This window comes from Scyliorhinus torazame, chromosome 7, assembly GCF_047496885.1.
Source record: "Scyliorhinus torazame isolate Kashiwa2021f chromosome 7, sScyTor2.1, whole genome shotgun sequence".
In the NCBI taxonomy this organism is placed as follows: domain Eukaryota; kingdom Metazoa; phylum Chordata; class Chondrichthyes; order Carcharhiniformes; family Scyliorhinidae; genus Scyliorhinus; species Scyliorhinus torazame.
In genome coordinates, this window is record NC_092713.1 from 85,095,146 (window position 1) to 85,121,801 (window position 26,656).

Genomic DNA, 26,656 nt, shown 5'->3' on the forward strand with positions numbered 1-26,656 from the left:
TTATACTGTTGATATTAAGTTTTGTTTACAGTACTAATTAGGATCTTGATGGTTCAAAAGATGCTGGAGCAGGACATCTTGATGCATGCCCAGTGGCTTTTCCTACACGGATAAGCCCAAAATGTTTTGATGCTGGACATGTGAGCCAATAGTGAAAGCAACAGGGTACCTGGGACCTTGGTGAATGACAGGATCATTGGTCTGTCTTAATGAGATGAGTTTATCAGCACAAAAAGAGGCCCTTAGACCCATCGTGTTTGCGTCACCATCAAACATCTATCCTTTTAAATTAAATTTAGAGTACCCAATTATTTTTTTTCCAATTAAGGGGCAATTTAGCGTGGCCAATCCACCTAACCTGCACATCTTTGCGTTGAGGGTGAAACCCACACAGACATGGGGAGAATGTGCAAACTGCACATGGACAGTGGCCCAGGGCCAGGATTCGAACCCAGGTCCTCAGTGCCGCAGTCCCAGTGCTAACCACTGTGTCACATGCCGCCCCCACTCGGCACTTCTGGTTGAAGGTTGTTGCGAATGCCTGTCTTTTGCATGTGTGTGCTGGAATCTTGCAACACTTTCCAGCCAGCCGACCATCAAATGCCCATGTTGACTTTCTCATTGGACTCTGACTTTGGGACTCTGGAACTCACGTGGACCAACATTCATTTTCTTTGTAGTCCTTTTACTCTATCCCCCCTTTACTGTGTCAATAGAGTGGGACGTTGCTAACATTCCTTTTCATAGGTTTTGAATGCGTACAATAATTTAATCTACTGAGTTAATCCTAGCTCTGATTGGCTGTGGAATTCTGTGTAAAATTGCATCACATAAAAACCGAAGTGTTGGGAAACTACGCCACCACTTATTTAAAGAATAATGAATCAAAACACCGATTTACAGACAAAGTGATAAGAGGGAAGCAGTGCTGTTTGAACTGACCCCCTCCTGCCTGTATCAAAGAAATTTAAAAGTTTGGTTGATGGAAGGGAAAAAGTAATTGAAATCACACACATCCTGATCAACCCGCTCTTTGCACTGTCTCCACATCCTTTCCCACTTTGGATCTTCCCAAAGTTCTGATTTTGCCTTTTGTGTGACATTACCAAGCTAATGGCAAGTGATACTAAACAAATTGTTCAGAAATGGAGTTACTAAAGTCTATAATAAATCCTTAAGTCAATGGGGAACAGTTGGTGTTGTGGAAGAAAAGGAAATAAAACAGAAATAAGAATCCTGGTCCGAACTTTTTTCCTTCTGGAATAATTTCCAGTTCTCACTCTTTGCCCCATTTCACCAAGAGTGAAGGAATGAAAAGCAAGTCATAGTAACTCCAGTCCAAGTCCAAGAGAATAAATGAAAGGGGGTTGTGATGTTATTTCTAACTTTAATATTTATTAATTTATTTTTCTCCCCCAAGCAACATCTTAAAATCATTTGATCATTTATTTAATTGCTGCTTGTGGGATCTTGCTGTATGAAAATTGTCTGTTCAGCATTTTGGGATTTATCCTGGTGTCATGAAAGTTCGGCATATATAAATGCAGTTTTGTTTTAATTATACAATGTCGGTCATGGAAGTACAAAATAAAGGAAAATAATGAGAAAATGGTCAACACCGATCTTTTCATCCACTTTCTTTCTGGAATGGGTACTCCTTTTAAAGTAAATTAAGGCAAAACATGCCATTGCTTTGAGATCTTCAGGGCATCTTTTAAATTGTGGAAATTAGAAGCTATGATTTCAGAGATAAAGAGCTATGCTCCATTCCTGTAAGAATAATTATTTGCTCAGGGATAAAATACAACTTTGGTATTGCCATTTTGAGCACAAGCATTTTTAAAATAAAGTTGATAAAAACTGATTATTTCCGAGGCTATTAGATCTTAATGTGCAATTTTAATGAGATCTTAGTTTTAAAATGCAATGCAATGGGGCTGTTCAGCACAGGGCTAAATCGCTGGCTTTGAAAGCAGACCCAGGCAGGCCAGCAGCACGGTTCAATTCCCGTACCAGCCTCCCCGAACAGGCGCCGGAATGTGGCGACAGTAGCTTCATTTGAAGCCTACTTGTGACAATAAGCGATTTTCATTTCAATTTGGTTATATGTTTCTCATCCACAAAATGAAACAGTTCCATGAAATAGGATACAGGCTTTAATACTCCAAGTCCCAACATTTGCTCAAAGTTAAATGTTAATTCATACTGTAGTACGAACATCTTTAGCAAACCGATTTTGCCCCGAAGTCAGAAAATCACGGAACGGGAAAGCAAAGTCGACCTTTCGGTCCACCGTGTCAATATTAGCTCTTCGAAAGAACACCCCTTTCATTTCTCCAGAGACTCGCCAAACCCCCCCAAATGCGAACTGAATTAAAATGAGACTTCAATCGGCTGGAATCTGCCAGCTGCCAGCCTGTGTCGGTTGGTGCTGGAATTGCGGGTGGCCGGGCCCCCAATTAGTGAGACACCGGGGTTTGTGCAGGTCCCTCACTTCCTGTCGTCCGGGTGGAGCGGAGTGAGTTTGGAGGTGGGGAAGAGCTTGGATTGGGTCCCTGATACTGGACGGAGGGAACTAACTCTGGTTATCTAACATTCCCCTCTCGTCAGACAGGTTTGAGCCGGGAACCACTAACTCAGCAGCCGGAGTAAAGAGGCGGAAGGAAAGGGAGAAAGGTAATGGAGGGCCCAGCTGCTGCCCCTCATTGATCAGATTTAAACGCCATTTGGGCTATCACCCTCCCCCCCCCTCCCTCCCACTCCCCCTCCCCCAGAGCAACAGCAGAAACAAACGAAACGGCTGAAAAGCCGCAAATGCACGGACTGCCCACGGGTCTCTAAAGAGGAAATGTGTGTTGACCTTCAGGAAAAAAATCTTTCTTTTTCTAAAAAGTACCGAGTTCTGACAAACCCCAAAGTTTTTCACGGCTGTTTCCGCCCAACCCCGAACTGGTAGTTGAAAAAGTAAAGGTAAAAAATGGTGTTGAACACACTTAAAGAAGTAAGGTACCAGGTACAGCAGTCGCAATGAGAAGATTACTACTTCGAATCTTCCGCCAAATGTTTATCAGGAAACTCACACGCATGATATAAAAGATTAAGTCATGATATTCAAAATCGAGAGAAGCTCCATCTAGTACAAAAACAAGAAAAAAATTCAGACAAATGCGATAGAATCGCACAGTAATCCATCCAAGGCAAACAAACACTTGGGGGGCCCTCCATCCCACATTCTGCCACACACCTACTCTTGGATGCAGATAAACCATTATAGAATGAGTGGGGGAGAATGATAGTCAAAGTTGCACTGGATATACAGGCTAGAAAGAGGCTCTTTGACTCAACCAGTTCTTTCTGGTATTTATACGCCACTCAAGCCTCTTCCTCATCTAACTCTATTTGCATAAATGTCTGTTCCTTTCTCATTTATACTCTGATATAGTTTCCCCTTAAATACATTGAAATGAATTGCCCAAACTTTCCTCTTTAGTAGCGTGTTGCACATTCCCAGCGTTGATTGGGTAAAGAAGTTTCTCTTGAATTCCCGATTTGATTTCTTGGTGACTATCTTATTTTGATGGCTTCTAGTTTTGTTCTTAAATCATAGAATTTATAGTGCAGAATGTTCAGATCAGAGAGAGATAAGAAAGGTGTCAAGGAGCTCTACCTGTTGAAAAGATGTAGGGTGTCATAAGATGGAATGGCCAGAGTGTGAGTGTGTTGAATGACAAGACACTCAAGAGTTAGACTTGTGGACAAAACTTCCCATACCAGCCTCCCCGAACAGGTGCCGGAATGTGGCGACTAGGGGCTTTTCACAGTAACTTCATTGAAGCCTACTCGTGACAATAAGCGATTTTCATTTCATTTCAACTGAGGTGTCTATAAAGTGATCATTGGAACCCAGTGTTCATATGCAGGTGATTAGCAATTACATAATTTTACATGTAGTTAATTTCTAGAGATGTTTTTTGTATTTTTAAAACACAAATCAAGCAGATATGTAGCTTCTGACTTTAAAACGTCTTATTTGTCCTGCCTATTTTCTGCTGTATTCTCATTAGTAATTAGTGCAGTGATATGGTTTCATATGTGCTGACTGCCTCATTGTACAATATTGGTTAGTGTAGACAGCCCCTATTTTTCTGCAAGGTATATCAGAGAAAAAAGGAAACAGTTTCTGCTCAGTGTCTACACAGCAGAGATCACTGAATAGCAATCATGAGCAAGGACACGAGCTGCCATTTTGTTTTTCTTCCTCTCCCTAATTTAGCAGGCATTTGAGAGACTACTTGTAAGATCTGAAATATGTTTAGGATGTCTGATGGTTTACATCATAGGTTTTCAAATGGGGTCTCTGACAGGATCTGAAGGTCATGCGAGGTCATTGGATTTCTGGTTGGCTGGGACTAGTAAAGCAGATGCCCAGTATCAAGAATTCTCTTTGTCTTTTGCTAGGACATAGTGAAAAAATAAGAAATCCAATACATGGTGATGTGTTTTGGTAGTTGTAAGTTTAAAGGGAAAATGAGTCATTATTTTTTAAATGGAAAAGTAACAAATTGTTTGAGTTGATAGAACTGGGGCTTTGATATGCTTCACTGGGGACACGTGTTTACCTAAGGCCAATTTGGCAAGAGTGGAAGATGGGGATAGATTTCACATTTACATTCTAAGAGGTGAGGTAATTACAGGTGACTCCTGAAAAGCTTAGTTCAGATAAGGGGAGATCAAAAAGAAAAGAGGCAAATTCACTTTATGCAGGGAATTGCTTTCCATCTTCCCAGGCAGTACATTCCAGGCTGTCATCACCCTCGGGATAAAAAGGTTTTTCCTCAAATCCCCCTTAAACGTCCTGGCCCTCATCTTGAACTTCTGCCCCCTCGTAACTGATCCTTCAACTAAGCTCTCTATCCACCATGCCCCTCATAATTATGTGCCCCTCATAATTCTGTACACCTTGACCAGGCCGCCCTTCCATCTTCTCTGCCCCAGCAAAAAGAACCCAAGCCTATCCAAGCTGTCTTCATAACATAAATGTTCCATCTCAGGCAATATCCTGGTGAATCGCCTCTGCACCCCCTCCAGTGCAATCACATTTGTGTGCCAAAACCTTTGCAGTTACAGCTACGAGCTTGTTTGGCAACTGTCAGCTCCTATTTATTGTCTCAAATGAGGAAATACACATTTTTTTCCCCTCGTAATTCTTTCCAAGGAGTCTTAATTTCTTAAAAGTTTTGCTTCATAAGCTTTATTTTTGATCAGCAGAAATGAAGACAGGATTTTGGCTTCGGGATGCAAGAAAGCATTTATTTACCTGGCGAAACTGCAGTTCTCTGCAAAACATCTCAGCACTCTCAGAAAGAACTCGGATGTGGAGAAATTATAAAATAAAAATCCAAAGTTTAACAACATTCAGCAGGCATGGCTATTCAAGTAAAGATTCTCAAGTTTGGCGAACCTCTGTTCAACACAGTGTGGAATTGGTGCCATGTGCCAGATTTCATTCAACCTTCAGAAGTGTTGTACACAAAGCAGGACTTGCATCAAAAAGAGTGCCAGACATCAAAGCAAGCACACTCTCCAGCATGTCAAACAGTGGCTTTTCATCCAACAGCAGATATATGCCTGCTTGTATTTTGTCCCCCAAAAAATTTATTGCTGAAGAAATTGCTGACCTAGCCAGAGATTTTCACACATCTTCTCGGGTCTTAGCCTTGCCGATCCCTCTACTCTGGATTCTACTGAAACCGCTGAAAAAGCTGACAGCAATGCTTCTTGGCAGGTAAAGTGCTGGACCTGTATGTGTTTGATCAGATACAGTGCATTCCTAACAAGTATCACAATTTTTACACTGCACCTCCGAATTGGTGATTTGGAACTTGCTTTCCAAATTTGAACGGGTACTATCAACAGTGAGAGATATTTGCCTTTTCCCTGATAATATTGCCATAAGAGCGTCCTCTGTTATGTCAAATTACTAATTAAGACTCAACAGGTGGATATTAAAATGCAATTTTTATAATATATTCTTTACAATGAATTGCACTGAGTGCTGAATTTGGTGCATTTGAGTGCTATAGTGAGAGTTTGGTGACTGAGGGAGTATAATGGTTCATTTATATCTGAAGTCTAGTCTTTCTTTTATTTAGTTAATTAACTTAAAAGTTGCTGTTTGGTTTAGAAGAAGGTGAATTTTCAATCAGCTTTAAACAAATGTTCTACTTGTAGATACTTGCAGCTGGAGCTTGTTAATTAGTTAATTGGATTAGGCCAGTTCTCAGAGGCTAGATTCACAGTATAAAAGTGATCCACCTACAGTGTGCAGATTTTGTCTGCACTGAGTGCTGAATTTGGTGCATTTGAGTGCTATAGTGAGAGTTTGGTGACTGAGGGAGTGCTGAATTTGGTGCATTTGAGTGCTATAGTGAGAGTTTGGTGACTGAGGGAGTGCTGAATTTGGTGCATTTGAGTGCTATAGTGAGAGTTTGGTGACTGAGAGAGTTAGGTGAGGTGGGAGTAAGGTGCTCCTTTCATTTCATTTCCTACATTTCCGCAAAGAGCGAGAAGGGAGCCAGGAGTTTACAGAGAGTGCAGCTGACTGGGAGCAGAGTCGGAGGGCGGAGGTCCAGTTGGTCCACAGGGCAGCTATATTCTGTAAGGTAAGAGGGGATGGAGGCTAGGCCAGTTTCATGCTCCTCCTGTAGGATGTGGGTGGTGAGGGATACCACCGGTGTCCCCACTGAATATACCTGCGGGAAGTGCACCCAACTCCAGCTCCTCTGAGACCGTGTTAGGGAACTGGAGCTGGATGAACTTTGGATCATCCGGGAGGCTGAGGGGGTTATAGAGAAGAGTTACCACACCCAAGGTACAGGACAAGAGCATTGGTTACAGTCAGGGGAAAGAAAACAAACAGGCAGACAGTGCAGAGATCCCTCGTGGCCGTTCCCCTTCAAAACAAGTATACCGTTTTGGATGCTGTTGGGGGGGATGACCTACCGGGGGAAGGCCCTTGCGGCCAGGTCTTTGGCACTGAGTCTAGCTCTTGGGCTCAGAAGGAAAGGGGGGAGAATAGAAAAGCAATAGTGATAGGAGATTCAACGGTTAGGGGAATAGATAGGAGATTCTGTGGTCGCTAGCGAGACTCCCGGAAGGTATGTTGCCTCCCGGGTGCCAGGGCCAGGGATGTCTCGGATCGTGGCTTCAGGATCCTTAAGGGGGAGGGTGAGCAGCCAGAAGTCGTGGTGCACATTGGTACCAACGATGTAGGTAGGAAAAGGGGTGTGGAGGTAATAAACAAGTTTAGGAAGTTAGGCTGGAAGTTAAAAGCCAGGACAGACAGAGTTGTCATCTCTGGTTTGTTGCCGGTGCCACGTGATAGCGAGGCTAGAAATAGGGAGAGAGTGCAGTTGAACACGTGGCTGCAGGAATGGTGTAGGAGGGAGGGCTTCAAGTATTTGGATAATTGGAGCGCATTCTGGGGAAGGTGGGACCTGTACAAGCAGGACGGGTTGCATCTGAACCAGAGGGGCACCAATATCCTGGGAGGGAGGTTTTCTAGTACTCTTCGGGAGGGTTTAAACTAATTTGGCAGGGGAATGGGAACCGGATTTGTAGTCCAGCAACTAAGGTAGCCGATATTCAGGACGCCAAAGCGTGTAGTGAGGCAGTGGGGAAGGGAACACTGACAAAGGAGAGTACTTGCAGGCACGGCGATGGATTGAAGTGTGTATACTTAAACGCAAGAAGCATCAGGAATAAGGTGGGTGAACCTAAGGCATGGATCGGTACTTGGGACTACGATGTGATGGCCAGCACGGAAACTTGGATAGAAGAGGGGCATAAATGGTTGTTGGAGGTCCCTAGTTATAGATGTTTCAATAAGATTAGGGAGGGCGGTAAAAGATGTGGGGGTGGCATTGTTAATTAGAGGTAGTATAACAGCTGCAGAAAGGCAGTTCGAGGAGTATCTACCTACTGAGGTAGTATGGGTTGGAGTCAGAAATAGGAAAGGAGCAGTCACCTTGTTGGGAGATTTTTATAGGCCCCCCAATAGTAGCAGAGATGTGGAGGAACAGATTGGGAAACAGATTTTGGAAAGGTGCAGAAGTCACCGGGTAGTAGTCATGGGTGACTTCAACTTTCCCAAACATTGAGTGGAAACTCTTTAGATCAAATAGTTTGGATGGGATGGTGTTTGTGCAGTGTGTCCAGGAAGCTTTTCTAACAGTATGTAGATTGTCCGACCAGAGGGGAGGCCATATTGGATTTGGTACTTGGTAATGAACCAGGGCAAGTGATAGATTTGTTAGTGGGGGAGCATTTTGGAGATAGTGACCACAATTCTGTGACTTTCACTTTAGTAATGGAGAGGGATAGGTGCGTGCAACAGGGCAAGGTTTACAATTGGAGGAAGGGTAAATACGATGTTGCCAGACAAGAATTGAAGTGCATAAGTTGGGAACATAGGCTGTCAGGGAAGGACACAAGTGAACTGTGGAACTTGTTCAAGGAACAGGTACTACGTGTCCTTGATATGTATGTCCCTGTCAGGCAGGGAAGAGATGGTCGAGTGAGGGAACCATGGTTGACAAGAGAGGTTGAATGTCTTGTTAAGAGGAAGAAGGAGACTAATGTAAGGCTGAGGCAACTAATGTAAGGCTGAGGCAACAAGGTTCAGACAGGGCGCTGGAGGGATACAAGATAGCCAGGAGGGAACTGAAGAAAGGGATTAGGAGAGCTAAGAGAGGACATGAAAAATCTTTGGCGGGTAGGATCAAGGAAAACCCCAAGACCTTTTACACATATGTGAGAAATATGAGAATGACTAGAGCGAGGATAGGTCTGATCAAGGACAGTAGCGGGAGATTGTGTATTGAGCCTGAAGAGATAGGAGAGGTCTTGAACAAGTACTTTTCTTCAGTATTTACAAATGCGAGGGGCCATATTGTTGGAGAGGACAGTGTGAAACAGACTGGTAAGCTCGAGGAAATACTTGTTAGGAAGGAAGATGTGTTGGGCATTTTGAAAAACTTGAGGATAGACAAGTCCCTCAGGCCTGATGGGATATATCCAAGGATTCTAACGGAAGCAAGAGATGAAATTGCAGAGCCATTGACAATGATCGTTTCGTCCTCACTGTCAACAGGAGTGGTACCGGGGGATTGGAAAGTGGCGAATGTCGTGCCCCTGTTCAAAAAAGGGAATAGGGATAACCCTGGGAATTACAGGCCAGTTAGTCTTACTTCGGTGGTAGGCAAAGTAATAGAAAGGGTACTGGAGAATAGGATTTCTGAGCATCTGGAAAGACACTGCTTGATTACGGATAGTCAGCACGGATTTGTGAGGGATAGGTCTTGCCTTACAAGTCTTATTGAATTCTTTGAGGAGGTGACCAAGCATGTGGATTAAGGTAAAGCAGTGGATGTAGTGTACATGGATTTTAGTAAGGCATTTGATAAGGTTCCCATGGTAGGCTTATGCAGAAAGTAAGGAGGCATGGGATAGTGGGAAATTTGGCCAGTTGGATAACGAACTGGCTAACCGATAGAAGTCAGAGAGTAGTGGTGGATGGCAAATATTCAGCCTGAATCCCAGTTACCAGTGGCGTATCGCAGGGATCAGTTCTGGGTCCTCTGCTGTTTGTGATTTTCATTAATGACTTGGATGAGGGAGTTGAAGGGTGGGTCAGTAAATTTCCAGACGATACGAAGATTGGTGGAGTTGTGGATAGTGAGGAGGGCTGTTGTCAGCTGCAAAGAGACATAGATAGGATGCAGAGCTGGGCTGAGAAGTGGCAGATGGAGTTTAACCCTGAAAAGTGTGCGTTTGTCCATTTTGGAAGGACAAATATGAATGCGGAATACAGGATTAACGGTAGGGTTCTAGGCAATGTGGAGGAGCAGAGAGATCTTGGGGTCTATGTTCATTCATCTTTAAAGGTTGCCACTCAAGTGGATAGAGCTGTGAAGAAGGCCTATGGTGTGCTAGCGTTCATTAACAGAGGGATTGAATTTAAGAGCCGTGAGGTGATGATGCAGCTGTACAAAACCTTGGTAAGGCCACATTTGAAGTACTGTGTACAGTTCTGGTCGCCTCATTTTAGGAAGGATGTGGAAGCTTTGGAAAAGGTGCAAAGGAGATTTACCAGGATGTTACCTGGAATGGAGAGTAGGTCTTACGAGGAAAGGTTGAGGGTGCTAGGCCTTTTCTCATTAGAACGGGGAAGGATGAGGGGCGACTTGATAGAGGTTTATGAGATGATCAGGGAAATACAGTCAGAGACTTTTTCCCCAGGTGGAACAAACCATTACAAGGGGACATAAATTTAAGGTGAATGGTGGAAGATATAGGGGGGATGTCAGAGGTAGGTTCTTTACCCAGAGAGTAGTGGGGGCATGGAATGCACTGCCTGTGGAAGTAGTTGAGTCGGAAACATTAGGGACCTTAAAGCAGCTATTGGATAGGTACATGGATTATGGTAGAATTATATAGTGTAGATTAATTTGTTAAGGGCAGCACGGTAGCATTGTGGATAGCACAATTGCTTCACAGCTCCAGGGTCCCAGGTTCGATTCCGGCTTGGGTCACTATCTGTGCGGAGTCTGCACATCCTCCCCGTGTGTGCGTGGGTTTCCTCCGGGTGCTCCGCTTTCCTCCCACAGTCCAAAGATGTGCAGGTTAGGTGGATTGGCCATGATAAATTGCCCTTGGTGTCCAAAATTGCCCTTAGTGTTGGGTGGGGTTACTGGGTTATGGGGATAGGGTGGAGGTGTTGACCTTGGGTAGGGTGCTCTTTCCAAGAGCTGGTGTAGACTCGACGGGCGGAATGGCCTCCTTCTGCACTGTAAATTCTATGATAATCTATGATATAGCTTGAGATTCTTAATGTAGCTCACATTGGAAGTTTCAGGGTTATTTTCAACAGTGTTTTAGCTGTGAACTGAGAAATGGGATTTTTTGCAGATGAATGTATGAGCACAGGGTTTAGTTGCAGTGATGAAGGCAAATGAAGTAACAGGGTGATGGGAGGACACATCTGGAAATTGTACTTGTGCTATACAAGGTACTGGCTGTCATCGGGTGCTCCCTTCCTGATGGGATTCATTTGATCAGGCACTGAATGCTTTTGAATGAAGGATTCCCCTGGAAGCTCCTAAACAATCCCGTTATGATTTCCGATTTGGGCTTTCCGCATGACGTGTTCCCCACCCACCGCTGGGTGAATACAAGTGGTGGTGGGATGAGGCCCTTAAGTAGACAGTAATTGCCCATTTGGAGGCTCCAATAGGCAGTAGAGCAAAAAGGCTGTCCACAAGCCTTGCTGCCGTGCACTTAGTCAGGGACTGAGGCAGGAAAGCAGCGTGGTCCTCATAAGCCACCCTCCACCACAATTAAATGCCTCCACCCCCCCACCCCCAGACCCCATAAAGCTCGCCTCAGGGCTGGGCATTCAATTCCATCCAATGTCTCTACTCAACCACTATATAATTTCTTCAACTGTCACTTACCAGCCCATGTCTGGACGTTGTCCAGGTCTTGCTGCTTTTGCATGTGGACTGCTTCAGTCTCTCAGGAGTCGTGAGTGGTGCTGAACATTGTGGAATCATCAGCAAACATCCCCACATTTGACCTTATGTTGGAAGGAAGGCTATTGATGAAGCAACTGAAGATGGTTGGGCCTTGAACACTAACCTGAGGAACTCCTGCAGTGATTTCCCGAGACTGAGATGACTGAACTCCAACCACCACAAACATCTTCCATTGTGCAAGGTACAACTCCAACCAGTGGTTGGCTGATTCCCATTGACTCCAGTTTAGCTAGGGCTCCTTGATGCCATACTTGATCAAATGCTGCCTTGATGTCAAGGGCAGTCACTCTCACTTCACCTCTGGAGTTCAGCTCTTTTGTCCATGTTTGAACCAAGACTGCAATGAGGTCAGGAGCTGAGTAACCTTGGCTAAACCCCAACTGAGCATCAGTAAGCAGGTTATTGCTGAGTAAGTGCCGCTTGATAACACTGTTGATGATTCATTCCATCACTTTACTGATGATTTAGAATAAACTAATACGGTGGTAATTGGCTGGGTTGGATTTCTCCTGCTTTTTGTGTACAGGGCATACCTGAGCAATCTTCCACTTTGTCGGGTAGATGCCAATGTTGCAGCGATACTGGAACAGCTTGACTAGGAGTGTGGCAGGTTCTGGAGCACATCTTCAGTACTATTGCCAGAATATTGTCTGGGCCCATAGCCGTTGCTGTATCCAGTGCCTTCAACCGTTTCTTGATGTCACATGGAGTGAATCGAATTGGCTGAAGACTGGCATCTATGATGCTGGGGAGCTGTGGAGAAGACCGAGAACGATCATCCACGTGGTACTTCAAGCTGAAGATTATTGCAAATGCTTCAGCCTTGTCTATTTCGCTCAAAATGAAACAATCAAGTACTGGAAACATATCAATCTTATGCTTGAGGTAGCTGTACTAATTAAATACAACATAATGGCAATAGAAAATGGGTCGTAACTTTAAAGTAGAAATAGGCCTATATGGATTGTGACGAAGGACAAGAAGGATTCAGATACAGTAGTATTCTACAAACCACCGCATAGTCGAAGGGAAGTTGGGGAAGAAATATGTAGGCAAATCTATGGAATGATTTTTTAATAATAATAAATAAGGGAGATTTCAACTATCCCTAATAAACTAGCACAAAGAGGTAGGAAAGGGGAAAATGAATGGAGTTTTTATAGTGTTCAAGATTCATTTCTTATCCAACAAGCGAAGAATCACTGCTGAATCTAATAATGTGAAAGGAATCAAAGCAGAAAGTGTAACGGAATATCTAGGCAACAATGATCATAACGTAAGATTTAAAATAATGATTGAGAAGACAAAAATAAGACAAGGAGCAAAATAATAGGTTGGCAAGGCTAATGTTTGTAGAATGGAACTAGGGAAGATGGAATGGAAAGAAATGACAAATAGAACAGCTGTTGGAAATATTTGAAATGGATATTGTAATATCTGAGTGATTGACAACCTCCAGGTTTGAACAACTTCTAACTATTTATTAGAGTAATGATAACTATATGCAGAGTGCTATGATGTGCTACTGACTTCTACAGCTCCGGGATTGATTCTGATGGGAAAGCTCGTGCTCAGCCCCTGGGATCCGTATACTACAGCCCTTCTGGCCGATCGGGTCACATGACCCTTCGAAAGCTCAACCTTCAAGGGGCCTGCTACTACATTACCCCCCCTTAAGTCCCTGACTACAACATACTATTAAAAAGTTAAACTATTTACAAGGCAACATCAATAATAAATATATTTAACACAGTTCATTATAAACTCAGTCTATCTGGGGACTTTTGAATGGGAACGACGTAGCTCAACAGGTTGTGTCTCAACAGTAAAGGTTGTCTCAGTTGAAGTCTCTAAAACTTGGCTCTCTCCTTGCAAGGGTGCAGCAGTGCTCTTTACTTCTTCAGTTTCCACAGGATCAGTACTTGGCCCTTCCTCAGCCTGACTCACCTCTGCAGTTCCTGGACTAACAGCCATATTAGAAGCAGGTACAATCAGAGCGGACTGTCCAACTGGTTCTTGAAGTGATTCCCGTCTCATCTAATGATCCATGTGCTTTTTTTGGATTTTGCCCTGTACCTCCACCTCATATGACACCAGGCACGTTCTGGCCACCACAACAGCTGGGACCCGATTTGGTCCACTTCCAAAGGTTTTGACAAACACTGTATCTTCTACTCCGAATGTCCTCTCACCCCTTGATGTATTGCGATTCTTCTTCTGAACACTTTGCCTTGACTCCACCCTCTCCGCCAAATTTGGAAGAACCAGGTCCAATCTGGTTCTTAAACAATGACCCATCATTAACTCAGCAGGGGTTACTCCAGTGGTCAGGTGTGGCATGGATCTGTAGGTAATGAGGAAACGCACCAATTTTGTCTCCAAGAATGCTGGTGGTTGTTTCGTCATGGCCGCCTTAAAGGCCTGTACAACATATTCAGCATGGGTGGTAAGATGCAGTGCGCAGGTGTTTAATCCCATTTGATGACATGAAGGGCTGGAACTCAGCACTGGCAAATGCTGTCCCATTGCCTGAAAGTAGTACCTCTGTCAGACCGTGGAGAGCAAAGCAGTGAAGAAGCTTCTCCACTTTAACATAAGCAGTTGTGGCCTTCACCTCGTAAATGTCAAGCCACTTTGAATATGCGTCCACTAAGCAGGAACCTTGTACCCATAAATGAGCCTATCTAATTAACATGAACTCACATCCATGGCCGACTTGGCCATACCCAAGGGTGCATTGGGGCTGCAGTTGGTCATTTCTGTTACAGTTGGCATTGGGCGAACCATTTTATCATTCTTTTGAAAGCTGTGTCTATCCCGGGCCACCAAACGCAACTACGAGTCAACATCTTCATTCTTGACATTCCAGGTCGCTGTGTAATTCATCACTTAATAGCTTTTCCAGGTGCGGGGACGATCACTCTCGCTCCCCACAGGGGGATACTGTCCTCACGGCTAAATTCCTTTGATAAAGTTTCAACTGTTCTGACGTCCTGTCATGATGCCAACAATTGCTTGACTTTTGACAACATTAGATCTCTCTGGGTCCATTACTTTATCTGTTGTGCAGAGGCAGGGAATGTGTCAAGAACATTTAAGGCTAAGATGATTTCCGAGGCACTGATGGGATTGGCATACTTTCTGCTAATGAATGATGTCTTAAGATGTTTGTGTTGGCGATGTGTGCGCCTGGTTGGCATTGGGAAGTGTATTCATCAGCAGCCAATAACAAAGCCCAATGCAATTGGGGGATTGCTTTGTCTTCCTTGAAAATCCCAAGGAAAGGTTTATGATTGGTGATAGAACCATAGAATTCCTACAGTGCAGAAGGAGGCCATTTGGCCCATCAGGTCTGCACTGACCCTCTGAAAGAGCACCCTACCTAGGCCCACTCCCCCACCCTATCCCTGTAACCTTGAATCCCATCTAATCCACACATCTTTGGGCATTAAGCGGCAATTTAGCATGGCCAATCCACCTAACCTGCACATCTTTGGACTGGGAGGATACCGGAGCACCCGGAGGAAACCCATGCAGACATGGTGAGAATGTGTAAACTCCACACAGACAGTCACCCAAGGTTGGAATTGAACCCGGGTCCCTGACACTGTGAGGCAGCAGTGCTGACCATTGTGCCACCCCTATGATGCCTCCCATAATCGGAATTGTACTGGTGAAATTTTCTGATACCAAAGATGACAGCTATGCCCTCCTTCTCGATTTGTGAATATTCTGTCTCTGCATCAGTTAGATGTGCCATAAATAACAAAATCAAAATCAGGATAGGGATGCTCAAGGTAAACCCACAGATAATGACAGCGAACTTTGCCTCAGTATTTACCATGTAAACTAACAATGTGGGCATGGCATTAGAGGAAGAGATCAAAAAAGATTTAAAGACATTTAAGCTAGAACTGGGCAAGATAATTAAACTATTTAAACGTAAAAAGGATGAAACGCCTGGCCTAGATGAAATGCATCCAATCATAAGATGAAGCTGGGGAACAGATAGCAGAGATACAATTACATATATTTGAAACTATTCATCAGGAAAAGGAATGCTGCCAGAGAATTGGAGAACAGTAATTTAAAAAGGAAGCTGGAACAAGTCCAGGCAACTATAGACTATGAGCATAATGTCAGTGATAGAAAAGGGAATGAAATCTTTTCTCAAAAATGTAATAGAAAAAACATGTAGAAATGGAAAATATAGTAAGAAGCAGTCAGACTGATTTTAAAAAGGGATGGTAATGCTGATTAACCTCATTGAATTCTTTAAAGAAGGAACGGAAAGTGTAGATAAGGTGTTACGGTATATGTAATGGGCGGAATTCTCCGTTTTCCCAGTGCCCGGGGGTTTCCCGATGTCGTGGGGCTGCCCCACAATGGGAAACCCCATTGGCCGGACGACGTATCGGGGAATCCGCCGGCGGGTCGGGACAGAACTGCGGCGGGGCAGAGAATCCAGGCCAATATATTTGGAATTTCAAAAGACGTGTAATAAAGCACTGCATGGTAGATGTTTGACTGAGACTCGGAGCATTTCGAGTTGGGAGCAGCTAATGAGATGGATAGCAAAGCTGCAGAACAGAAAATGGAAAGTAGGTGTTAAGGATAGCTATTCAACCTAATAAATGCTCTGAAGTAGCTAATGCACATGGATTGATGTTGAGCCATTATTGTTTGTATTGAAAAGCCATAGCAGACAAGGCTACAGACCAAGTGCTGAAAAATGGGATTAGAATACATAAGTATTTGAAGGTCGGCACAGACACGATGGACCGGAGGGCATCTTTCCGTGCTGAAAAGCTATGACTATGACAATTTACAGTAACAATTTGGATTTGGGAATTGAAAGTACAATTTCTAAGCCTTTGGATAATACCAAGTTGAGGGATGCAGTTAATACAAATCAACAATGTGAAAAACTGCTATTAAACTTTAATAAACTTTCAGAATGGGAATTCAATTGGCAAATTAATCTCACCATAGATAAGTGTTAGGTGATGCATTTTGGTAGGACAAATTAGAAGGCCACATACTGCTTAGGTAATGGGAGTCAAAATAGATAGAGGAGAAAAGGGATCTAAATTCCTCCCCATTCTTTATTTTAAGGCTTCCTGGTGCCTCCAATGGGCAAACAAATACCATACCCATTTAACAAGTCTGACATTTCCTTATTGTCCATTAGAATCTTGAAAGAAGCAATATTTCCTTTTGCCAGTCTTTCTCTGTTTATATATTTATTTTTTAAAACTTTTACTGTTAGCTTTGCATATCCCTTTTCACATTTCTTTTGCTTCCTTTGTATCCATTTGCTGTTTTTTTAAAATATAGCTCTCCCAGTCTGATGGATTTTTCAGGAATTCCAAAGTTGTGTGGTCTTGGCAGAATTGAGTGTGAGTACATAATGATATATGAGCCAGTGTGGAATTTGTACAGGCACAGAGTAAATTGTTCTCCCAAACTAGTTGCTTGAGAAATCATTTTATGTGCACAGCAAACAAACTTAACCAAGCTCCTCATGTAAGAGAAAATAAACTCTTTGCTTATCCTCAGGCACTGTAAGGTGTCAGAAGATCAGGAGTCAGGGAGAGTTTCAATATAAATCCTTTCCCAAAGTTAGATAATGGTAAATCATTTTTAAAAATTACTAGATTCCATCCTTCTGGAGACTCATCAGTTCAGATGTCCTTTCTATTACGGAACCACTGAACTGAAGTTAGCTGCAGCCACCCCATATGAACTCCCCAACATCAGCACTCTTTCTGGTCCTGGATGAAAAGTGAGAATTTCTTTGGCTGCCTATTTTGCATTGCTATGCACTTAGCTGGCACTGAATGTTATTAATCATTCAGTCACCATCAGATCGAGGACCACAAAACACCTCCAAATCTATATAATTCCTGATGGAATACCTGACTGACATTCCTACAAATTGTACAAGCTAAAAATATAGGAAAGTAGTCAATGAAACATGACCTCTGGAGGCCGACTGTTTGAAAGGGGCATTGGAGGAAGCGAGTGGAAATGGAAAGTTCAGTTGACTGAGAAGAGAGCCCAAAGAAAACAAGAGGCCAGTGAACCATTGACTTCCTCAACCCACTGTCTTCCTCTGGGGTAAATGTGGTGGAGTCTGCCATACCAGAGTGGGATTCCTGACCCACACCAGGCGACACGTAACAGAGTTGACCACTGCAGCGCAAACCATCGTCTTTTGAGATGGAAGACTGCAACAAGAAGTCAATGAGTAGGATGTCTTTTTAAAAGTCAACTTGGGGGGGGGGGGGTCACATGATGTGAGCATGGGACTAGCTGTATTTACATGTGCTATGGCACTCCTCAGCCTATGATCCTTTTATTTATCGTGTTCATGCAGCTCATGCTTAACTAATCTGGGAGTGAGAACTCTCAGGTATGTCCCTTATATCTGACTAAACGTTGGTGACAAAATGCCAAGAAATATTAAGAAAATCGTTGACAAAAAAGAGCAGTCAGAAGTGACTGGGATGGAGCAACCTCCTCAACATGGCGACTTACCGGCACTCTCAAAGCCATTACAACTGATGACTGCTAATATTATTAATGTAATTGACAAGAAACTCGATTTGATTAGCACAAAATATCAGCTCATACTAAAGAGCTGCAGAGTACGGGTAAAAGGGTTGACAAAGAGGAGAAGAGAATTTGTACTGTCGAAAATGTAACTTCCTCCGTAGAGGCCCACTTACAATTATTGGAAATGCAGCTACTTGGTGTGTCAGAATTCCAGACAATCTGGAAAACTGAGGCCAGAGGAAGAATGTCCAGATTGTTGGTTTGCCAGAAGGAGCTGCGGGTAAGCTCTCAGTTAACATTTTTGAGAGCTGACTACCGCACCTTTTTAATTTAGAAACAAACGGTGGGCACATTAAATTAGAAAGGGCACATCATATCCTGCTTCTGAGGTCTCTGAACAACCAACCTGTAGTGATCCATTTTCGTAACTTCAAGAGTCACCAAAGAGCATTGGAGGCAGCTGGTTGTAATTGGGCCTTGCTCTATGAGGGAGTGAAGGTCTCTTTCAAGATTTCTTGGCTGCAATACATCAGAGACGCATGGGGTTTGATGAAGTTAGAAGACACCCAAAGGCCATTGGAGTACAAATGCCCTACTGTATCCTGCTATACTGAGAGTGACATCCAAGAACTCAATAAAGATGTTCAACAATCCAGCCAAAGCCTTGGCTTTTGTGAACTCCATGGGTGGCAATAATTTGGAGTGACAGACTGCAGTTCACTCTATCCCTTGTCATTATAATTCCTTCCTGATTCTGTGTTGGTATTTTTCATTCTGACAGAGATGACTTAGCAATCTAGCACTACAGTGCGTTTTTATCCTTAAGAATGGCAGGGACTTCCATCTGCCTTTAATGAAAGTTTCTCCTCAGCTACCTCCTTCTGGTTACGGAATATTTTGTGCTGGTTGTATGACACCAAGGCTGTGTGAAGACTATCCTTCTTCCTTTCTTTTCATCTGTATGCTTATAATGGAGGTATCTGTTTTATGGTCTCCTTTGCTCCAATTATGATGAATATGAGTAGGGCCACTGCTGGTAGGTGGGGGTGTGGATTAAGTCTCAATAGGAAGGGTTAGAATGCAAAAAGGGCATTCTCTGCTCATCCTTTTCTTGGCACCTTTGAGGAGGAAGACTCCTTGGTATAATTATGGAAGATTTGTAGGTATAGACCTACAGGGCCTCACATTTGGTGAGGATAGGGCAGCACGGTGGGGCAGTGGTTAGCACTGGGACTGCGGCGCTGAGGACCCGGGTTCGAATCCCGGCTCTGGGTCATTGTCCGTGTGAAGTTTGTACATGCTCCCCGTGTCTGCATGTGTTTCACCCCCACCACCCAAAATATGTGCAGGTTAGTTGGATTGGCCACACTAAATTGCCACTTAATTGGAAAAACAAAATAATTGGGTACTCTAAATTTTTTTTTTTTAAATGTGGTGATAATCACTAGAGCTTTTTTATTATTTGGGGGTTAAAGAATCATGAATTAGTTCCTGTAAGGGTACAGACAAGTCTCATATCTTAGAAACAGACTTTATAATGTGTCACTGGTGCTTCCGGTCTGGTTGGAGATGGGGAAGTATGTTTTGGTGCACATTCGAGCAGGGCAGGGAAATCCTTGGCTGGTAGCCATTTTCTCTGTGTCAATATCCAATACTCTCTTTGACTGAATAAACAATGGAAGTAGCTACTTTGAAACTCTACTTCTGGAATGTATTAGGGTTAAATCATCCTATTAAAAGAAAACAGTTTTTGTCTTTCCTTAAAAAGTTGAAAGTTGACATGCCTTTGTTGCAGGAAACTCATTTAGATCACAAGGGTGGTGGTTGCGATTTAAGTTAATAAGAATGTGCCTTTTAGACTGGAGAACTGTGTGAAGGATAAGGGGGAAGGTATGTAATTGTTAGGAGGATGCTACATGGGAAAAGTATGTTGGGAATGAATTTCTATGGCCCTCCAAACTACTCTCTGATTTTATTCGTGAAGACTTTATGGATTTTGCTGAATTAGCTTCAACAAATTCCTTCATAGGTGGGACTTTAACGGCCATCTTAATCCTTTGATGAACAAATTTCCCATAATAAACAATCCTCCCATTCAACAGTCAAAGGCATTAGCATCGGTATGTGAAGATTTGGGATACTTGGATGTTTGGAGAACATTGCACCCCAAAGATAAAGAGTTCACCTTCTACTCCACTTCTCATCAATGAAATACCAGAATTGATTATTTTTTCATGCCAAAACAGTATTACATTCAGTGGCCTCCTGCTATTATAGGTAGTATTATAATCTCCAATCATGCCCCAGTCTTCTTGGAATTTTTATTAATGGGGATTTATCCTGTGTCTATTTCTTGGAGATTTGATGCATCTTTACTTAAGGATCATAACTTTTTAACTCGTACTTTGAGGCCAAATTTGATCTCTTCCATTCAGTCAATTCTCTCTCTGAAGTGAGCCCTTCAATCCTATGGGAAAATGTAAGGCCTTTGCAAGGGGCTTGGTCATTTCGTATATGACCTTTAAAATGCTGTAGTGACAGCGCCAACTTGAAGTAAAATTGCCCAAAACAGCGAGAGTGTATGGTCGGAATCCCAGCCATTAATGCTGAAAATAATTATTGCAATCCGACGGAACTGGATTCCTTATAGACTCAACATGCTGAGAGGAGTAGGAAGTTTGCCAAACAAAAGCTACATGAGTTTGGAAATAAACCAAGTAGGTATTTGGCTTTCCTTACTTAGAAGAAGGTGGACAGTAGGGTTAAAGGGTGGCATGGTAGCACAGTGGTTAGCACTCTTGCTTCTCAGCTCCAAGGACCCGGTTTCGATTCCAGATTTGGGTCACTGTGAGGAGTCTGCACGTTCTCCCCGTTTCTGTGTGGATTTCCTCTTGTTGCTCTGGTTTCCTCCCACAAAGTCCTGAAAGACGTGCTTGTTAGGTGAATTGGACATTCTGAATTCTCCCTCTGGATACCCTAGTGGCAGCTAACGGATTTTCACAATACTTCATTGCAGTGTTAGTACTTGTGACACTAATAAAGATTATCATTATTCTTATTATTTTTCCTCTGTGCTAGATTCCAAGGGTAACACAGTGATTAAGACAGAGGATATTAATCGGGTATTTAAAAGCTTCTATGCTGATTTATACAAAACGAGTCAGTTGCAGACGCACTCATATATATGGAGCGATTTTTCTCTTCATTTAAACTCCCAGCAATTTCTGAGGACCAAAGGTCGATCATAAATGCTCCCATTTCTATGGGGGAAGTGGCAATTGCCTTGAGGAATCTTCAGTCTCGTAAGATTCCGGGGCCTGATGGTTTTGGGAGTGAATTTTATAAGAAATTTAAAGACTTTCTAATAGATCCTCTGATTAGTATGTTAAATCGTTCATTCAAAGCAGGTCTGATGCCTCAGTTGCTTCAAGAGGAAATATTTCCTTAATTTTGAAGGCAGGCAAGGACCCTGAGGAATGTACATCCTACATGCCAGTTTCACTCTTGAATGTAAACTTGAAATTGTTGTCCTCCCCCTGATGATCTAGGGTTCATAATAGCTGAAATCCATGTCACAATGTTAGGAGATTATTAAATATTATTCAAGTCTTTCAAAAGCAGGTGATAGCCAGCTTGATGATCTCATTAGATGCAGAGAAAGATTTTCATCGGGTGGAGTGGAATTATTTATTCTACATGCTGCAGAACTTTGGACATGGAGGGGAGTTTGTTTAGCGGATACAGGTGCTTTATAAAAATCCTCTGGTGGCATTTCTTACTAACCTCCAATCATTTTAGTATTCAGCAAGGGACCAGGCAGGGTTGCCTGTTATCCTCATTATTGTTTGCAAGGGCAGCACGGTGGCACAGTGGTTAGCATTGCTGCCTACGGCACTGAGGACCCGGGTTCGAATCATGGCCCTGGGTCACTGTCCGTGTGGAGTTTGCACATTCTCCCCGTGTCTGCGTGGGTTTCACCCCCACAACCCAAAAGATGTGCAGGATAGGTGGATTGCCCACGCCAAATTGTCCCTTAATTGGAAAAAATAATTGGGTACTCTAAATTTATAAAAATAAAAATTATTGTTTGCAATAGTTATTGAGCCCCTAGCGGAGGCAATTAGACAGAATCATTCGGTGTTGGGTTGTCTAGTGGTGGGAAGGAACATAAGATCATGTTATACACGGATGATGTGTTGCTGTTCAGGTCGATGCCAGACTCTTTTCCTGCTATTATTGATATTGTGAGTAGGTTTGGCTCCTTCAGGGGTAGCACAGTGGTTAGCACTGCTGTCTCACGGCGCCGAGGTCCCAGGTTTGATCCCGGCTCTGGGTCACTGTGAGTTTGCACTTTCTCCCTGTGTTAGCGTTGGTTTCACCCCCCACAACACACACATGTGCAGGGTAGGTGGATTGGCCATGCTAAATTGCCTCTTAATTGGAAAAAAAATGAATTGGGTACTTAAAAGCTAATTGTTTCCTATCCATTGAAAGTTTCTTCCGAAGAATTCAGTAGCTCCGCAATCTCACTTTATTTAAGCCTCTATTTTAGACCTACAAAGATCAAAATCAGTCAGGATTCCATTCTTCCTAAAGAGCTCATCTGATCAAACGATGCCCAAAGGTAGAAACTCAGAGACAACAACCTGAGAACCAGTTAGACCAAAAGGTATAATGATTTCTCGCGAACATTAAATAAATACACCTATCCACAACCTACTGAATAAATATACAGGATCACAAAATATTGCAACAGGATCACAAAATATTGCAGCAGGCTAACAGGCCAGTAGGCCTGTCAAGTCTGAACTTGTTTTTTTTTCTACATGATCGCCACCCATGTCCTTAAACATTTTTCTTTTTTAAACAGCAATCTAATTCCCTTTTAAAAGAAATTATCGCTCAAGTTCACAATTGCGCAGGTGTGCACGCGAGTGTGTGTGTGTTGTATCAGCCACTGAGTGCAGTCACTGAGTCAAGGGCTGGTCTAGCACACTGGGCTAAATCGCTGGCTTTTAAAGCAGACCAAGGCAGGCCAGCAGCACGGTTCAATTCCCGTACCAGACTTCCCGAACAGGCGCCGGAATGTGGTGACTCGGGGCTTTTCACAGTAACTTCACTGAAGCCTACTTATGACAATAAGCGATTTTCATTTTTTATTTCACTTCTTAATTGAAAAAAAGTGTTGGCTCCTTTTCGGACTATAAAATTAACTTTGTGTAATCGGAGATGTCTCTGGGAAGGCTTAGAGGGAGGCCAGGTCCCCACCTCCGCCCCCTTGCATAATCGAAGAATCGAGGCATAATCTGTTTTCTAAATGGGGATAGACTTTGGAAATTTGAAGCACTAAGGGACATAGGAGTCCTAGTTCAGGATTCTCTTACGGTTAGCATGCAGGTTCAGTTGGCAGTTAGGAAGGCAAATGCAATGTTAGCATTCATTTTGAGAGGGCTAGAATACAAGAGCAGGATTGCACTGCTGAGGCTGTACACGGTTCAGGTCAGACCCCATTTGGAATATTGTGAACAGTTTTGGGTTCCATATCTAAGGAAGGATGTGCTGTCCAGAGGAAGTTCACCAGAATAATCCTGGGAATGAATGGCTTGTCACATGATGTCTCTGGGTCTGTATTCAATGGAGTTTAGAAGGATTTTTAAAAATAAATTTAGAGACCCCAATTTTCTTTTCCAATGAAGCGGCAATTTAACGTGGCCAATCCACCTACCCTGCACATCTGGGTCATGGGGATGAGACCTATGCAGACATAGAGAAAATGTACAAACTCCACATGGTCAGTGACCCAGGGTTGGGATCTAACCCGGCTCCTCGGCACCGTGAGGCAACAGTGCTAACCACTACACCACAGTGCCGCCTAGAATTTAGAAGGATGAGGAGGGAATCTCATTGAAACTTGCAGAATACTGAGAGGCCCAGATAGTGTGGAGGTGGTGAAGATGTTTCCACCCGTAGGAGAGACTGGAATGCAAGGTCATAGCCTTAGACTAAAGAGACGATCCTTTAAAACTGAGATGAAGAGAACTTTTTTCAGCCATTGGGTGGTGACTCTGTGGAGCTCATTACCGCAGAAGGCTGTGGAGGTCAAGTCACTGAGTGTCTTGAAGACAGAAATAGATAGGTTCTTGATTAATAAGGAATCAGGGGTTAAGGGGAGAAGACAGGAGGATGGAGAAACATATAAGCCATGATTGAATGGCGGAGCAGACGCGATGGGCCAAATGACCTAATTCTGCTCCTATATTTTATGGTCTTATGGATTAAGATGAATGTGTTGCCTAAGTTGTTACATCCTTTACAGATGCTATCAATTTTGCTTTCTGCTATGGTCTTAAAGGAAATCAATGGGTGTTTAGCTCTTTTATATGGAATAAAGAGAGACAAATTGCAGCTTCCTAGTTCAAAGGGAGGTCTAAGGGTGCCGAATATTAAGATGTATCAATTAGCCTTGCATCACAGGTTTATATGAGAATGGATAAGAGGGGACCACACTTCCACCTGGCCTGATTTTGAGCTGGCCAGTCTGAATACTCCTTGCAAGCTCTGTTGTTTCTGAGGGATTTTAGGATTGTGCCGGATAAGTGTGAGAATCCAATAATTATCAACAATCTGAGAGCGTGGAGAATGGTCCGTGAGTTAGAAGGTAGATTTAATTTGACTTCCTCTACCTCCCATTCAGGGTAACCAAGATTTCCCTCCAGACAGACCCCAGTCTTGAAATTTGAAAGGATAGAGGACTTGTTTGGTTTGGGGACATGCTTTCTTGTTATCTTTTGAGCAAATGTGTCAACAATATGTTGCCCAAAATATTGCTTTCTCAGAAATCTACAACTTAGAGATTTTATTCTTGATAAGATACTTCTGCAATGATGTTAGTTTCTCCCCGGTGGTAAAAATCCTGTTATCTACAAAAGCAAAGCAGTTCATTAGCAATTACTATGACACATTGGGCGCGATTCTCTGGAAAAAATTCTAAGTGTTGCAGCAAGCCGCGAGCTTCACAGGACTTGGCCCAGCGAGGCCGGCAACGCAATTCTGTGTTAATTGGTCTTCTTAACGAGGTCTCATGGGCTTCTCGCTGCAAATGATGGCTCACCAGCTGATTCGCCGGGTCCCCAACTAACAAGGTCGAGCAGCACTTAAGCTGCACTTAACCCCAGCCAGCTTGTAACAATGGCGCAGAGGAGCTCAGCCCCAAGATTTGGGGACGTGGTGGAGGTCAGGAAGGATGTCTTGTTCCCCCAGGGGTCCCAGAGGGTGAGCCACAAGGCGAACAGTGCTGCCTGGGACGAGCTGACGGCAGCATTCAGCTCAGGGAATGTGACCAGGAGGACTGGCATCCAGTGCCGGAAGAAGTTCAACAACCTATGCCACTCAGCACAAGTGAGTAGACACCAATGCCCCACCGTCCCCCCCAAACCCTCCCCCTCAGCCACACAAGGGAGCATTCACCCTCCCAACCTTCCCACCACACCCCTCCCCCTTCAACCCTCCCTCCCTTCAACTCCCCCCACCCCCCACACACACACACAAAACTGTGAACCACACATGTGGCTAATGGTGCCCTCTCTGTGTCTCCTCAGGAAAAGCTCTCCCATAATCGGCGGGAGAGGGCCCAGAGTGGCAGAGGCTGCCAGACTTGAGAATCCTCACTTTGTTCGAGGAGCGAGCCCTGGAGGTTACCAGGGTGGCCGAGGACAGGGCGGTCACCACGTGGAGGCTGGTGGACGCCACAGAGGTGAAGAACCACCGGGCTCAACCGGAAGACCTGTCAAACATGAGTTATTGCCCATCCCTCCCACTGACCACATCTCCATTCTCCTGTAGATCCTCCAGCCGACGGTGCTGGCCCATCCCGGGCGGCACCCTCTTGTGGCTCCGAGGAGAGCAACTTGGAGGAGAGCTTCGATGATGCAACCATTATAGTCGCGCCACAGTTGTCATCCCACCCTCCACCAGCGCAGATACACACACCTCGGTGGCAAATGTTAGTGATCAGGCCTCTCGAGCGCAATCTGGTGAACACTACACTGCTGATGCTGCATATCTGGTGGAGGCAGGAACCGCCAGGCGAGACAGCAGTCGGAGGTCTGCTGGATCCCAGGACCCAGCTGGGTGCCAGCTTAATGCTGGGCCTATGGAACAGGGTTACCCGGAGCGGATGGTGATGATAGGGAGAGGCCGGGACATTCAGAGAGAGATGTCAGTGTCACATCAGCAGATCCATAGCCGATTGGAGGAGTCCCAGAGGCTAAAGACGCAGGAGATGGTGCCAGCAATGAGTGGCACTGAGGCCAACACTGCTAGGGTGGAGACCGCAGTGGAGAGCCTGGTGCACGACGTCGGCACAATAATAATAATAATAATAATAATAATGTCACAAGTAGGCGTACATTAACACTGCAATGAAGTTACTGTTACCACATTCCGGCGCCTGTTCGGGTACAGAGAGGGTGAATTCAGAATGTCCAAATTACCTAACAGCACGT

At 43.9% G+C, this 26,656-nt stretch overlaps 1 protein-coding gene across 6 annotated transcripts in view; it reads left to right on the forward strand.

Annotated features, from left to right (window-relative positions):
- Positions 1 to 2,510: 2,510 nt before the first annotated feature.
- Positions 2,511 to 26,656, forward strand: part of oma1 (OMA1 zinc metallopeptidase) — an 83,745-nt gene continuing 59,599 nt past the window's right edge. For 4 of the 6 annotated variants that reach the window (XM_072511004.1, XM_072511009.1, XM_072511007.1 and 1 more), the window contains exons 1-2: positions 2,511 to 2,676; positions 5,269 to 5,785. In XM_072511004.1, coding sequence (XP_072367105.1) covers positions 5,271 to 5,785 — 515 coding nt within the window. In that variant the 5' untranslated portion in view covers positions 2,511 to 2,676; positions 5,269 to 5,270. Of the gene's footprint in view, positions 2,677 to 2,823; positions 2,971 to 5,265; positions 5,786 to 26,656 lie in introns of those variants that run through there. The other 2 variants (XM_072511005.1, XM_072511006.1) reach the window with 2 other exon arrangements.